Below are 16562 nucleotides of genomic sequence, written 5' to 3' on the forward strand. Positions count from 1 at the left end.
GCCCCGCCCCTGCCGCGCGGCTGTCACCTGGGAAACCGTACCGCACTGCAGCCCCGCCCCTAGAGGCCGCGCCCCGAGGCCCCGCCCATGCCCATTCCGGGCCGGGAGGGCGGTGCCGGTCCCCAGGAAGCTAGCACCCTCTGCGGGTGTGGGTGGTACTAGGGACCGAACCACCCCCACGGCCCTTACGCCAAACATCTTGGGCTCACCCTTGGCCACCTCTCGGCCTCGAGGCGCAACGGGCTTCCCGGGCGCGTGGAAGAACCGAGAAATCTGGGTTTACAGGCAGCAGCCGCGTAAACCTTTCCTCTGTGGCCGATGGCAGTCCAGAACAGCGTGGGGAACCCGAGCAGCGATTGTACATTGGACCAGGGGCTCTCCTCGCAATAATATACCCAGGATAACTGGGTTCAGAGACCCAGATCCCATCTCAAAACAGACAAGGGGGCTGCTCCATTCACGTTTTTTACTAAAGCACCCACACAAATTTCTGTGCAATGTACAAACACGAGCCGGCCCTGGGGCTACTGCCTCCTCTGAGACAGGGAGGCGGGAACCAGACGGACTGATCCAAACCCCACCCGCCCCCCCATGCAAAGCCCGACCCCAAGATCCCAGGCAGCAACACAGCATCCCCTCTGGTCCCCTTCTGGGGCTACTCCTCAACAGGGGGCACACCAAAGTTTGCTCCCTACAATGTTGAATGTAAAAGGTTTCCCCTCCCCTGGAAGCATGGGGGATCCCCAGGTCTGAGGATTCCCCCTGGAAGAGAGACACTGCCCCTTAGTCAAACCTCCCACCCTTCCAGGCCCTAGGGGACTCAAGGGGAGGGGAAACTGAGGCACAGAGAGGTGGAGTGACCTAGCCCAGGCCACTCAACGAGGCAGTGCAGGGGCTGGCCCAACCCTGACAGTGAGGGGGACTAGGCTGGGAGGGAGGGGCAGGAGAGAGGGTTGACCCCAGAGAGGGCCACACTTGAGGGGCCAGCCCAGGCTGGAAGCCCCCAAAGTGGGTTCTGAAACTTCCAGGTGCAGATGGGGGGCCTGTTGAAGCCCTTCAGAAAACAGGGCCCACAGTTTCAGTCCTCAGGGCTCCCTTAGCCACCCTCTCAGCCACCAGCCAGGCTGTAGGTCAGTCCTCTGGCAGGCAGTCCTCAGTACTGGGAGCCTCTGTCCATTGGTGTCAGCCCCGAGGGGGCCATGATGGGGGCCGGCCAATGTCCACTGTGATATTGGTGAAGAGTGGTTGCCGAGACACCTCCAAGACCTGGTACCGCACTGATCCAATGCCGTCCCGCTTCATGGTCAGCTTCGTGTTTTGAATCTTGGTAAACCTAGATAGGATGGAAGTGGACCAAGTCAAGGCTAGTGTGGGGACACAGCTAACCACTGAACCCAATATGGAAATTCTGGGGCAAAGGCTCAAGTCATTCTAGGGGTGACTCCGTTCTCCTTGCCATACCTTCCTCCCTCCACCTGCCTGGGGCTCTTTGCTCTTGCATCTGCCCTCAAAATGGAGATCTCATCCACTTCAGTCATTACTTCTAGCAAACATTTCTCATAGACCTTTCTTCTAAGCCTTAGACCCAAACGTGGGGCATCCCAAAGGCACCCCAAATGCAACATGTCGTATACTGGATGCATCATCTTTACTCTCCAACCCCATACTATCTTCTCAGTTCCTCATCCCTGTCACTCCTTCACCATCTCTTCACTGAGCACTCCCCATGTGCCAGGATCTGCTCTCAGCACCAGGGAAACAGCCATGGACAGACAGTCGGGCAAGTCCTTCCTCTCACAGTGAGTCTTCTTCACTTGGACAGACAGGTAACAAACAAGGAAACCCTGAGTGCTAAACACTATATATATGCAGGGACAATTGAGAGAGATGATTGGGAGTACCAAGATGGCTGCTTTGGAAGGGGTGAGCGTGTGACATCAAGTTTACAGCCACGGGAAGAGACTCCAGGCAGAGCACCTTCAAAGACCCTAAATGAGGAATGAGATTTTGCACAGCTGAGGGGATCAGTGTAGTTAGAGTTTAATGGACCAAGGGGGAAAACAGAACAAGATGAGCTTGGAGGGTAAGCCTGTAAGGGCAGGGCTCTGTAAGTCAGAGTAAGCAGCTCATATTTTATTCTGTGAGTAAGAAGATGACACTGAGGGATTTTTAACCCAGCTGGGAGCTTCAACTCAGTTGGGAGCAAGGGTTGGGGGGCATGGAGTATAGAAGGACAAGGGGAAGCTGGGAAACCAGTTAGAGGCCATTGCAGTAGTAGTCCAGGCAAGATCACAGAGGTTAGACTAGGGTAGAGGTAGTAAAGGCGAATAGTGGATGGGCTCAGATGTTTTTGGGGTGGCACCAACAGGACTTGCTGGACTGGACATGTAGGGTGAGGGAAGAAGAATCCAGGAGAACTCCTAGATTTGAGGCAAAAGCACCTAGGTAGATGGAACCATCCACAGAGTCCCTCAAGCAAGACACTGAAGGCTATCTTGCCATTTCTACACCCAAGGCAGACATTACTAAGGGATGATGGCACCCAGACATGCTACTCCCAAAACAGGACCCAGGCTCCTGACATGTGCTTCTAGAGAAGAGCTCCACTCCCACCCTCATCCCAACTGTTTGGATCCACTCTATCCTTTTATGCTCAGCTTGGATCCCTCTCCTGAGCCATCCCAATACTGCGCATCCTCCCTCAGATGCCCTGAAGCCCCTCTCCTCCCAGTCTGTCATGCCTTCCCTGCTCACCATGGTTTTCATCTGAACTGCATTTTCTTCAGCTCCCTGAACTCCCCTGTGCCTCATGCTTCTGGCAAATACCAACCCTACAACAGCTGCAATCCACCTTCCCCACTGCTACACCCTGGGTTGAGAGCAGAGAAACCCTACTCTTCAAGCTGGGGGTGCAGCAGCCTCCCGGGTCCTTACCCAGCATGCCCCCAGCACCCCATCCATTTCCCTTCAGGCCTGGTCTGCTTCCTTTCCTGCTTCACTACCAGCTAGGCCAGACCTTCACCTCCCTCAAGTTCAAAGAGCAATCCTTCTAAACACAAATCTGATCCTCTCTCTTCCCTGTGTAAAGCCCTTCCATGACTTCCCATTACCCCTGGGACAAAAGTCAAACTTGCATCTGGGATTCAAGACCCATAACACCCAGCCCTGACCCCCTCTCCTGTCACTCCCAGTCTTTTATCTTCAGAGATCTTAAAACCAAACAGTTTAATACTCTTGGCGTATACCATTCATATTCCAGATTCTTACAATACTATTCCCTTTATCTAAACTGGTCTCCACTATTAGCCCTGTGCACAAAGTAAGTGTTCGACAAATATTGGTTGAACGAATGACACTTTTCAAACCCCAGTTTACCATCACCTCCTCCAGGAAGCCTCCCACCATCACTCCCTCTTCTGCCAGGACAGCACCCTGCCCTGATAACCTTGTTCTGTAACCGCGCCTCTCCCTCCCTTGAATGAACTTCATGACAGATAGCAGGGATTAGATATGACTGCTCCGGGCCCCTCCCTCTCCACAAGGCTTGGCACCCAACAGGCACAGAGCAGTGTCAGGAAGCCCCTGTCAACATTTTACATGCCTTTTAGGCACTTATCCCAGCCAGGGACTAGACACGAAACGCTGCTACGTCCTCAGCGATGGGGCCACCTCCTCCAATCATGGGGTCACCACTGTCTTTCTACTCCCCGCCCCATGCTGTTCGGGCCTTTGTCAGTGTCCCTAGGTCCAGGAGGTGTGCTCAGCGCCCACTCTCTTGTTCTAGCTACTCTGGGAGGGCCACTATAAGCAGGGTTCATGCAAGGTGCACAAGTGAGGTCTGTGAGGGCACTGATGGGAATGTAGTCTTCTCAGTGACAATGTGAGCCCTGCCTTCAATCATTCAGCCACCTCAAGGAATCAGGGGCAAGAGATATCTGGGACTCAGGCTGAGCTGGGGGTCCCCTCTGGGAACAGGGTCAGGGGTGCCAGATGTCACTTCTAGGAGTCAAGGATCAGGCGCCTTGGGGGTCACATCTGGGGATCAGAATCACCTCTCAGGTGTCAGTGGCACTGGGGGTCAGGAGTGCTGAGAGGTCACCTCTAAGGTCAGTGATGCTCGGAGGCCACCTCTAGGGAGTCAGGGATTCGGGGCACTTGGGGTCAAGAGTTGGAGATACTGGGAGGTCACCTCTAGGGGATAAGGGGCTAGGGGCACTTGGGATCAGGGGACCCGGGGGGGGTCACCTCTGAGGGTTGGGTTCATTATGCTTGTCCCGGTCGTGCTTGATCATGCGGTAGCGGCCTATTCGGATGTCTGGGCGCGAGATCTTCATCCCAGTCAGGGAGATCCTGGGGACGGGGACAGACGGACTGGAGCAGGCACCAGGAAGGGCGAGGAGCCCCACCCAGTCTGCACCTGACCCCTTCACACAACGAGTCTACTCTCCACCCCTCCGTACTCACCGGTTGAAGATGTCGTCATCCTCACCACCCCAGCCCCAGTATTCGTTGGGGAAGCCATTGATTCTCAGAAACTGGGCTTTACTCAGGCCTGACACACCTCCAAAGTAGCCAGCATAGGGTAGCCTATGGCATGAAAGGCAGGCATCAGTGAAGGTCCCCAGGAGATTCCAAGAGGACCACAGATGGTGTGAGTGGAGAATGTTCAACAGGGGACACTGGGAAGAATCTGGCCCAGCCAGAAGGTCGGGGCCAGGGGCAAAGCGGGTGGGCCCTGGGGCTGGGAATGAACGCCTGGATATGGTGAGGGTAGTTGGGGAGGTGGGGGTGGGAAGGTCTGGGTCCAGTTAAAAACAGAGCCCTCACCGGAAGCCAAATTTGTCCATAGCAATGGCGAAGTGGCGAGGCTGGTCGCCACAGCGGTACAGGTTGCGGTCATCCATGGGGACCAGGTCCACGTCGCTGAAGATGAAGCAGTCATAAGAGGCGTCTTCCTTCAATGCCTCTAGGAAGCCCACATTGAGCAGCTTGGCCCGGTTGAAGGTGTCCTCACCATGCTGGGGTGGGGGAAGGGACAGGTCAGCTCTGGGCCCCTCTGGAGAGGGGGCCTGTGACCACCCTCCCTATCGACCCCCAGAGGGCCTAGCCCCCTGTCTGTCTGCATGGCTCCCCTAGACTCTCAGGATCAAGTCCAGCTCTTAAACCTGGACCTGACCTTTGAAGGCCTTCATCATCTACTCCAGCCTCCTCTGTGGCCACTGCCCCCAAACCCTAAGGGCCAGCCATGATTCTTCAGCAGCCACAGAATACAACAGACCTTTTCTTGTCTCCAGGCCTTGCTGATAGCAGTTCCTCCTGCTCAGCATACTTTTCTTCTCTGCTTGTCAAACTCATGCTTAGAAAGGCTTTCCTCAACCAACTCAACCTCACAGACATATACAGAACACACCACCAAACAGCAGCACAGTACACATTCTCCTCCAATGCACATGGATCATTCTCCAGAATAAATCATTTTAGGCCACAAAGCAAGCCTTAATAAATTAAAAACATCAAAATAATACAAAGCATCTTCTCTGATCATAATGCTATAAAACTAGAAATCAGTAACAGAAAGAACAGGGAAAAAAATTAAATACATGGAAACTGAATAACACCTTACTTAAAAACTGCTTAGCAACAGAAGAAATTAAAAATGAAATTAAAATATTCTTAGAATCAAATGAGAATGAAAGCACAACATAAGCAGGGCTCAGAGGACAATTTATAGTAATAAATGCACACATCAAAAAAGAAGAAAGGACCACATGAACCACAGCCTTCACCAGCCTGAGCCCAGAAGAACTAGACGGTGCCTGGCTACCACCACCGACCGTTCCAACAGGGATTACAATAGAGGGTCCCAGACAGAGCGGATGAAAATTGTAGAACAAAATTCAAATTTACAAGAAAAGACCAGACTTACTGGTCTGACAGGAGCCCTGAGACTATAGACCCTAGACACCGTGCTAACTCAGAATGGAAGCCACTCCCAAAGCCCACCTTTCAGCCACAGATTGAACAGGCCTATAGGACAAACAGTAACACATGTGAAGAACATGATTCTTAGTTCAATGAAGTATATGAGACCAAATAGGCAACACCTGCCCAAAAGCAAAGACACAGGAAGAGGCAGCAAGAGACAGGAAAATTGGACTAATGGACACAGGGAACTCAGGGTGTAAAGGGAGAGTGCTGTCACATGGTTGGGATTGCAACCAATGTCACAAAACAATTTGTGTAAAATTTTTTGAATGAAAAACTGAAAGAAAAAAGAAAGGGCCAAAATCAATAGCTTAACCCTACAACTCAAACAAGTAGAAAAGGAGCAGCAAAAGAAGTCCACAGTCACCAGAAGAAAGGAAATGATAAAGATCTGAGCAGAAATAAATGAAACAGAAAAACAACCAAATCAACAAGACAAGAAATTGGCTCGTTAAGAGAACCAATAAAATTGACAAACTACTGGCCAAAATGACAAAGGAAAAAAACGAGAAGATGCAAATAACCAAAATAAGAAATGAGATGGCTCACATTACAACAGAACCAAATGAGACAAAAAGAATCATAACAGAATATTATGAAAAACTTTACTCCAACAATTTGAAAACCTAGAAGAAATGGACAAATTTCTAGAAACACACTACCTACCTAAATTAACACAAACAGAAGTAGAAAATTTGAACAGACCCATAACAAAAGAAGAAATTGGAGATGTCATAAAAAAAACTCCCAACGAAAAAAAAGCCCCGGCCCAGATAGCTTCACTGGAGAATTCTACCAAACATTCAGAGAAGAGCTGACACCAATTCTAATTAAACTACTCCAGAGCATAAGAGAGAAATACTCCTTTAACTCTTTCTATGAAGCCAGCATAACCCTGATATCAAAGCCAGGCAAAGACACTCTAAAAAAGAAAATTATAGACCAATATCCCTCATGAATATAGACACAAACATTCTCAACAAAATTCTAGCTAACAAATTCAACAGCGTATTTAAAAAATAATACGTCATGATCAAGGTTGGTTCAACACTAGAAAATCAATCAATGCAATCTACCACATACATAAAACAAAAGAAAAGAATCACATGATCACCTCAATTGACACAGAAAAGGTAACTGATAAAATCCAACACCCTTTCCTGATAAAAACTCTCAGCAAAACAGGAATAGAAGAAAATTCCTCAACACAATTAAGGGCATATAGGAAAACAGACAGTCAATATTATCCTCAGTGGAGAAAGATTGAGAGTATTATTCCCTTTGAGAATGAGGAGACAAGGATGTCCTTTATCACCACTCTTATTCAATATTGTACTGGAAGTCCTAGCTAGAGCAATAAAGCAAGAAAGGGAAATAAAGGCTATAGGGTCGCTGACTCGGAATCGACTCAATGGCAACAGGTTTTTTTTTTAATTGGAAAAGAAGAAGTAAAACTATACTTATTCTTAGATGACATGATCCTACACATAGAAAATTCCAAAGACTCCACAAGAAAGTTACTGGAACTAACAGGAGAATTCAGCAAAGTGGCAGGGTACAAGATCAACACACAAAAATCAGTTGGGCTCCTCTACACTAACAAGGACTCTGAAAAGCAAATCAATAAATCAATACTCTGTGGGGACCACGGTCTCAGGGAACATCTAGCTCAATCGGCACAACACAGTTTATAAAGACAATGTTCTACATTCTACCTTGTAGTGTCTGGGGTCTTAAAAGCGTATTGTGAGCAGTTATCTAAGATACTCCACTGGTCTCACCCTCTCGGGAGCGAGGAAGAATGAAGAGAAGAGGATACAAGGAAAAAGATTAGTCCAAAGGACTAATGGACCACAGCTACCAAGGCCTCCACCAGACTGGGTCCAGTACAGCTAGATGGTGCCCGGCTACCACCACTGACTGCTCTGACCGGGATCACAACAGACAGTTCTGGATAGAGCTAGAGAAGGATGTAGAATAAAATTCTAACACGCAAAAAAAGACCAGATTCACTGGCCTGACAGAGACTGGAGAAACCCCGAGAGTATGGCCCCTGGACACCCCTTTAGCTCAGTGGTGAAGTCACTCCCGACGTTCACCGTTCAGCCGGGGATTGGACAGCCCTGTAAAACAAAACAGGACTAACGAGGCACAGCAGTCCAGGGACAAGGACTAGAAGGCAGAAGGGCACAGGAAAACTGGTGACAGGAAACCCAAGGTTGAGTAAGGACAGTGTTGACATGTAGTGGGGTTGTTAACTTTTGTCATAGGGCAATATATGTACTAACTGCTTAATGAGAAACTACTTTGTTCTGTAAACCTTCATCTAAAGTGAGAATAGCAGCACAACTGGAAGAACATAATTGATGTCACTGAATTGTACATGCAAAAATTTTTTAAATGGTTTATCTTTGGCTATGCATATTTTCACCAAAAAAAAAAAGGTCCTCCAAGGTCGAGAAGGGCGAGTGTTGACATGTCGTGGGATTGTTAACCAATGTCATAAAACAATATGTGTACTGACTGTTTAATGAGAAACTTCTTGTTCTGTAAACCTTCACCTAAAGTACAATAAAAAAAAAATTTTTTTTAAATAAATCTATACTATTTACAACAGCCGCCAAAAGGAAAAAATACCTAGAGATAAACCTAGCCCGGGACATAAAAGATTTATATAAGGAAAACTAAAAAACACTACCGCAAAAAACTAAAAATGATATACATAAATGGAAAAACATTCCAAGCTCACGGATTGGAAGACTTAATGTGAAAATGTCAATACTACCAAAAGTGATCTATAGATATAATGCAATCCCATTCTAAACCCCAACAATATTCTTTAAAAAACTAATCTCCAACTTTATATGGAAGGGAACGAGGACCCCAACAGCTAAAACAATATTGAAGAAGAACAACAAAGTAGAAGGCCTCACATTTCCTGATCTCTAAACTTACTATACAGCCACAGTAATCAAAACAGCCTGGTACTGGTTCAATGACAGACACACAGACCAATGGAACAGAACTGTGAACCCAGAAGTAAATCCATCCATCTACATGGGCAGCTGATCTTTGACAAAGGGTTAAAGTCCATTCAATGGGGAAGAAACAGTCTCTTTAACAAATGATGCCAGCAAAACTGGATATCCATATGCAGAAAAACGAATCAGGATCCATACCTCACACCACACACAAAAACTAACTCAAAACAGATCAAAGACCTAAATGTTAAAGCTAAAACTATAAAGTTCCTGGAAGATAACATAGGGTCAAAACTAGGGGACCTAATTTTTGGCATAAATAGCCTATCAAACGTAACTAAAAATGCATGAATGACAGAAGATAAATGAGATAACGGGAACCTCCTAAAAATTAAACACTTATGTTCATCAAAAGACTTTTATCAAGACAGTAAAAAGAAAACCTAGAGGCTGGGAAAAAATCTTTGGCAACGACATATATGATAAGGGTCTAATCTCTAAAATACATAGAAAACTTCAACAACTCAACAAAAAGACATGATCCAATCAAAAAATGGGCAAAGGACATAAACAGACACTTCACCAAACACGATATTAAGGAGGCCAACAAACACATGAAAAGATGCACAAGATCATTAGCCATCAGACAAATGTATATCAAAACTACAATGAGATACCATCTCATCCCTACAAAAATGGGGCAATGATCAAAAAAACACAAATGCTGGTGAGGTTGTGAGGGGATTGGAACTCTTTTACATTGTTGGTGGGATTGTAAAATGGTACAACCACTATGGAAAACAATGCAGCATTTCCTCAAAAAGCTAGAAACAGAAATACCTTATGATACAGCAATCTCAATCCTAGGTATATATCCTAGAGATATAAAAGCATTGACATGACTAGACATACGCACATCTGTGTTCACTGCAGCATTATTCACAATAGCAAAAAGATGGAAACAACCAAAGCGCCCATCAACAGATGAATGGATAAACAAATTGTAGTATGTACAATGGAATACTACGCAACTATAAAGAACAATGAGGAGTCCATGAAACATAACATGGATGAATCTGGAGGACATTATGCTGAGTGAAATAAGTCAATCATAAAAAGACAAATACTTTATAATCCCACTATTATAAAAAGTCAAGAATAGATATACACACAAATATCAAAGTTCTTTGATGGTTACCAGGTATGGGAGGGAGAAGGAGGGGGAATCACTTTCTAGATCGTAGACACTTGTTACTTTTGGTGATGGGAAAGGCAATCCTAAGCATGGGTAAAGTCAGCACAACTTGACCAACGTAAATAAAGACACTAAGAAGGATATGAGAAAAAGGAACAATTTCAGTAAATGGTATAACATACAATTTTGCAACAACAGTAAAAACAACCAAAAAATATGTGTGTGGTTATGTAGGTAGATATGGATGTATGTAAGTGTACAGGTAGGCATATGTGAATAAATGCATGTGCACGTATAGGTTATCTGTAGGCATATGTATATACACATTTGTGTGTGCTGCGTATATATTCACGTATATAACAAACCACAAAGGGGGCATAGTTATGGAGGCTTCCTAGACATCAAACAACTCACAGGATTCGTTTACTGGGTCAAATGGCTCGGGACCATAGTCTCAGGGGAAAACTTAGTCCTTTGGCATAATACAGTTCACAAAGATAATGCTCTACATCCTATTTTTGTGAGTAGTGTCTGGGGTCTTAAAAGCTTGTGAGCAGCCATCTAAGATACAACTATTGATCTCTACTCATATGGAAAAAAAGAGAATGAAGGAAATCAAAGGCTCAACGAAGAAATTAGTCCACAGGACTAACAGCCCACACGAACCACAGCTTCTTCTAACCTGAGACCAGAACTAGATGGTTCCCGGCTACCACTACTGAGCATTCTGACCAGGAATACAATGGAAGGTCCCGGATGGAATGGGAGAAAAATGTAGAACAAAACTCAGATTCCTAAAGAAGGCCAGACCTACTGGACCAGTAGAGACTAGAGGAACCCCTAAGACTATCCCCTAAGATACGCTTTGAACTTGGAATTGAAGTTATTTCTGTACGTCACCTTTCAGCCAAATAACAGATTGTCCTATAAAATAAACAATTATCACCCATGAGAAATGTGCTCCCTTAAACAATTAACTATATGAGACACAATGGTCAACACTTACCCAAAAGCAAAGATGAAAAGGCAAGGAGGGGAAGGGAAGCTACATCAATGGAAACAGAACAAACAGAATGGAAATAATGAGAATGTGAACACACTGTGAAAATTGTAACCAACGGCATGAAACAATTTGTAAGATTTGTATAAACACTGTTAAAGGGGAACCTAGTTTGCTGTGTAAACTTTCACCTAAAACAATAAAATATGATTAAAAAATAGTAATAACACAGATTTCCCTGAAAAACCTTCAGCCTCTGCCCCAGCATAACTATTCATTCCTCGCTATGTGCTTCATTTATGCCAATCTCCATTTAAGTCGTTACTTAGAGCTCTCATTCATTCATTCAAACGTGCTCTGTGGCACTCTCCTTTGTGCCAGGCCTGGCAGTGGGGATCCTAGGGAACCCCACATGACCAATGTCTAAGACGCAGAAGCAATGGGGACTGAGGGCACTGAGCTCAGGCACCTCCAACTCCCTGGGTAGCCACAGACACCAAGACAGGACTGGGATAAGTCACTTGTCTCCCCCATAACAAAAATCAGTACACGCCTATTATCAGTCCCAACGCAGGGAGCCTGGGTCTCCTGAGAAATTGGGCTGCAGAGGCAGGTTGTCTTGAGGCAGGGATCCTGGCCGTGCAGCACTGACTGAGCACAAGGCTCCTGGACCAAGATCTCCAGCTCGAGCCAAAGATGCTCCTGGAGAGAAGGTCTTGGAGAGCAGAGCCCTTCTGAAGCAAGAGGCATAGCGGCCCCTCCTCTACACCAGCACGCCTGGGCCTGGAGGGGTGGGAGCTGCTCCCCTCTGAAACCCTGAGCTGCTCAGGCCTGCCAGCTCTCCTCCCTTCCTCTCCTGCACTTTGTTTCCCACTAGCCCCTGGAGGGACTGTCCACTTCCCCAGCTCACAAGCACCCTTTCTGACCTCGCTCACCAGCCAGGAGCCTGAGCTTCTCGCACACAGTTCATAAACGTGCTCAGTTCTTTCCCATCTGACAAAAAACTTCCCTCTAGCCACCACCCTACCTTTTGCCTTGCCTTCTCAGCAGAGATTTTTTAAGAGTTGTTGTCTCCAATTGGCTATTTCCATTTCTTCAGATCCGATTCCTTCTTCAACCCACTGCAATCTGCTCCCGCCCCCACCATGCCCCTGAAATGGCTCTCTCTGGGCCCACCTTGTTGCTAAATCCATTGGACGTTTCTTGTCCACATCCCTCCTTACTCCCCCGGCGGCGCTCATGCAGCTGCCACGGCTTCCTTCCTCACTCTTTTCCTGGGTTTCCAGGACACCACGCTCTCCTGGATCTGACCTTTCTGGCCAATCTACTCAGCCTCCTGTGGTGGCCTCTATTTCTCCACTTATCCCCTTCAGTGCTGGCTTTCTCTGAGCTTCCTTCCTCTGCCTTTCCTCCTCTCGTGCCCCATGCTTCCTGGGCATGTCAGACATGGCTGGTTTTAGGGACCACTACATACTGGGGGCTCCCAGATCCCTCTCTAGCTCAGAACTCACTCCTAGGTCCAGACTCATTTGTTTGCCTAGTAAACACTCCCTCCTATACCTCCCACAGGCACTCAAACTTATCACATGCAGAAAAGAATTCAGAGCCAGACACCTCCCAGACCTGCCCCAGCTCGTGTTCCCCACCTCACTCAGAGGTGCAGCCATCCCCATAGCAAACATCCAAGACAGAGACCCTCATGATGCCTTACGTCTGTCTTTCCTCACTTTCCACCGTTTGCATAACATCTCTCCCCTCATCCTCACAGCTACTGCCGTACTTAAAATCACTTTCACCATCTCCTTTCTGGACATCGCAACCTCCTCGTAACTGGTCACCCTGCCTCTTGTCTCCCCCTCCCATTCCGTTCTCCACATGCAATCAAAGCAATTTTTAAAAGCAAATACAATGCATTACTCCTTTCATGAAACAATGGTGCCCCACCACCTTCAGGCTTGAACTCAACTGTTCAACATGCCTCCCAAGACCCTTCTTGATTTGGCCTCTGCCAGCTCCTCCAGCCTCATCTTTGCTACCCATTCCACATGGCAGACCCCACCCCTCAGCCAACAGTTCCCGAACACACAGACCAGCTGTCCCTCTAGACCCTGGGTCCTCCAGGTCCCTCTGCCTAGAGCATATGCCTTCTCCAGTCCTATCTCAGCCATCACTTCCCAGCCCCAGGGCAGGACCAGGCATCTGTGCTCCCACGGCCCCCTGCTCTAGCTCCAGCCACCTACCAGCCTACCGGAGTCTACAAGGATCCACGTCCAAGTCTGGGAGCCTCTGTAGGCAGGGAGGGACTGCATCACATCCTTTCTGGGCCCCAGTAGCCAGGCCCACAATAGGACTTAGATGGTGAACTGAGTCTCCTGGCCTTAGCTGTAGGCTGCATATGCCCCTAAGGGCTCCGCAGGCTCCATCCCTCTTTCAGAATCTAACTCTCCGTCTCCTTGGTGCCCTTGACAGCCCCTCATAGCCAGCATACCCCAGGACTCCACCCTGGAGTGGGGCCTGCCTACAGTAGACAATGGGGCCCACTCCTTTCTGAGAACATGCACACGCCTGCTGTGTGCATGTACATTATGTGGATATATACTCCTTCACACACTCGCAAACCTTCCTATGTGCACAAGAACACACATGTGCCCCACATGCCTATCATATATGGCCACACCCACAGGCAGACGTGGACCCACAAATGTCCCTAACCCTACAAATGCACCAACAGGCACATGGGCCCCTGCACCCTCCACCAACACAGGCACACCCACACATGCACACAGTGTCCCTGGTGGCTAATGCCCAGCTGGTCCACAGACGGCACACCTGGTTGATAACGTAGATGCCGTAGCGGAGCCGCTGCCGCCTCAGGATGGGGTGCAAATAGTGGAGCCAGTAGCGTAGGTGGTGTTCCCGGTGTCGAAAGGGGATGATGACTGCCACCGTCTGGGCTGGGGTGCAGTCGGGTGGTGCATAGCGGCCACCAAGGAGCACGCTTGGGTTCTCCCTCTGCACTCGCTCCAGTGGCATGGGTGAGGTGAACTCAATCAACAGTCGACCCACTGCAGGCAGGATGGTGTAGGAATCAGGGCCTTAGCCAGAATCCAGGGAGATCAGCCCCTCTCCCAGCCTGGGGGTGGGCAAGGGAATCCCCAGGAACAGGCCTCTTACATCAGACCTGGACCCTTGGCACTCCCAAGGCTGAAGACTCCATTCCCCAAGACAAACTGGTGAGACCCTCTTCCTACCCCTATACCAGGCCCCACCCTGCAGGCTCACCAAGACCAGGTGGTGAGTCAGGACAAGGTGGCAGGATGGGAGCTGTGGGGCCAGGCCGGGCACTGGGGGCCTCAGGGAGGCCAGAGCTGGGGGCAGTGGCGTTGGGCCGAGAGCAGTTGGTGCTGCTGCTGGCAGCTGGGTGGAGGGCATGAACAGGGCCACGGGTACTGAAGCGACTGAAGAAGGCCAGGTGCTGCGCATAGACGTCGAAGTAGAGGATGACGGCCACGAGAAAGTGCAGCAGGCAGAGCAAGAGCACAGCCTTGCAGACGCGCTCCAGCGTCCCCCCCAGCAGCCTGCTCATCCCGCAGGCGGCCACCGGCCGGCCCAATGGGCCCGGGCATCCGGCTGCTGGCCTAAGCAGAGGCAGAAAAGAAACAGACCCCACAGGTTAGGGCAGGATGTGCAAGGCTACCCACCCACCTCCAGCCCAGCTGCTCACACTCATGGACCCTCAGCCTCACACTTACCTGCTCATGCCCCCCATACTCATGCTCTCACATTCTACCCACAAGTAGACACAAGTCCCTGGCACTTCAATACTCACACATTTCAAGGCACACCTGAGTACTAAAGCACAGAGTTACATTCCTCATCCTCTCTCACACACCCACCACTACAGCCTCACGCACCCTCATGCTCAGGTACATACCCTTACTGCACGACCACAAACACTCCACCATGTACTCCCAAGGAGCATGTACACAAACACATGAACTTTGATCACACTGGGCTCATTCCCAAACACGGAAGTATGTTTACCCACAGACCCATATTTGCTGCACCTGTGCCCCAGAGAACAGACACACAAGGCAGCATTCTCAACAAAGGATTCTTGGTTTAGAGAAGAGAGACCATCAATGGGCACCTACTATGCAGGCGCACTTTATACTTATGACTTCATTCACTCCTTTCAGATGGGAAGTGGTTTTATCAGGCAGATCCCAGGAGCAAGAAGGCTAGGCCACCTGGGACCAGGCTGGGAAGTGGGCCTGACCTGAGCACCCAGGTGACCCAGTGCAGCCCACATATGGGCAGGATGTCTATGGGATCCCTTCCCTCTGGAGCAACAGAGCAAAACATAGGGTGGGGCTGGAGACACCCCTCACCTAAGATCTGAAGGCCCAGCCCCCATGGGGCTGGAAGGAACACTCTGAGGCCTGCCAGGCACTGCTGGTTCTGATTTGGAGAAGGGAAGACACCTGGGCCCTGGAGATAGCACTCAGAGTGGCAGGGAGGGGTCTCGCCTGGGCGATGGCTCCAGTGTAGTTCCAACAGAGCAGCAACCACTTCTGGGCACTTCTGGCAGTGCTTGAGGGAGCAAGGCGAGTTTCACAAAGAATCACACGGGCAGCCCTGGTCCCAGCTGTAGTCACCCACACACAGAGATACACAAAAAACTACACAGTCACAGACACACACCTGGGTGACAGTAACACACACAGTCACATACTCAAACAGAAAGCCCCTGCTCCTGGACTTACACAATCATACATACAGGTTCCCGGCCAGCTCACACCCAGACCCACGTGCAAACATTCCGCCCCTTCCTCTGGGCCAGGGGTTGTGGGTCAGACTGGCCGCCAGGCTGAGGGGTGCGCTTGGGTGGGGCTGGAAGCCTGGGCGGCCTGAACACGTGGCACCCCACGACGGGGGAGGCTGCCAAGACCCGGTGGGTGTGGAACCTGGCGGGGGCGGGAGGGGGGCCGTGGATTGGGGAAGTGAATGTGAGGCGGGGGACCCAGGCAAAGGAGAAACGTGAATGGAGCGCCTCCTCGCGCCATGAGGCCAGGGCGAGCGAGGACAATGAGGAAGGCTGGCTGGGGGCGGGCATAGAAGCCCCGAAAGGGAGTCGAGGGATGGGGGTGGGGTGGGAGTAAAGCCAGGCCAGAGTTTGGCCGCCAGCGCCTCACCGGGTCCTGGGCTGGGATCTTGGGGCCGCGCTCGGGGTGCCCCTCCCGGGACTGGGTCTGGAATCTCGGGGCCCTGGGTTGGGGGCTGCGCGCGCCCTCCTCTCACCCGGCGCTCGGGGCTCAGCAGGGGGCTCTGCTCCGGCTCTGGTTGGGTTCCGGGCTCCGGCGGCTGCGGACGGCTCCGTCCCCCATGGCCCGGCCCCGCC

The 16562-nt window shown here is 49.6% G+C and overlaps 1 protein-coding gene across 1 annotated transcript; it reads right to left on the minus strand.

Annotated features, from left to right (window-relative positions):
- Positions 1-452: 452 nt before the first annotated feature.
- On the minus strand, positions 453-15722 carry B4GALT2 (beta-1,4-galactosyltransferase 2). The gene is made up of 7 exons (XM_023727134.1): positions 15553-15722; positions 14444-14799; positions 13991-14226; positions 4828-5018; positions 4465-4587; positions 4246-4350; positions 453-1333 (listed from the first exon to the last, which is right to left on the minus strand). The coding sequence occupies exons 1-7, from the start codon at positions 15576-15578 to the stop codon at positions 1183-1185; spliced, it is 1188 nt and encodes a 395-aa protein (XP_023582902.1). The 5' UTR covers positions 15579-15722; the 3' UTR covers positions 453-1182.
- Positions 15723-16562: the final 840 nt, after the last annotated feature.

Source organism: Trichechus manatus, unplaced genomic scaffold (genome assembly GCF_000243295.1).
Source record: "Trichechus manatus latirostris isolate Lorelei unplaced genomic scaffold, TriManLat1.0 scaffold00015, whole genome shotgun sequence".
Taxonomy (NCBI): Eukaryota; Metazoa; Chordata; class Mammalia; order Sirenia; family Trichechidae; genus Trichechus; species Trichechus manatus.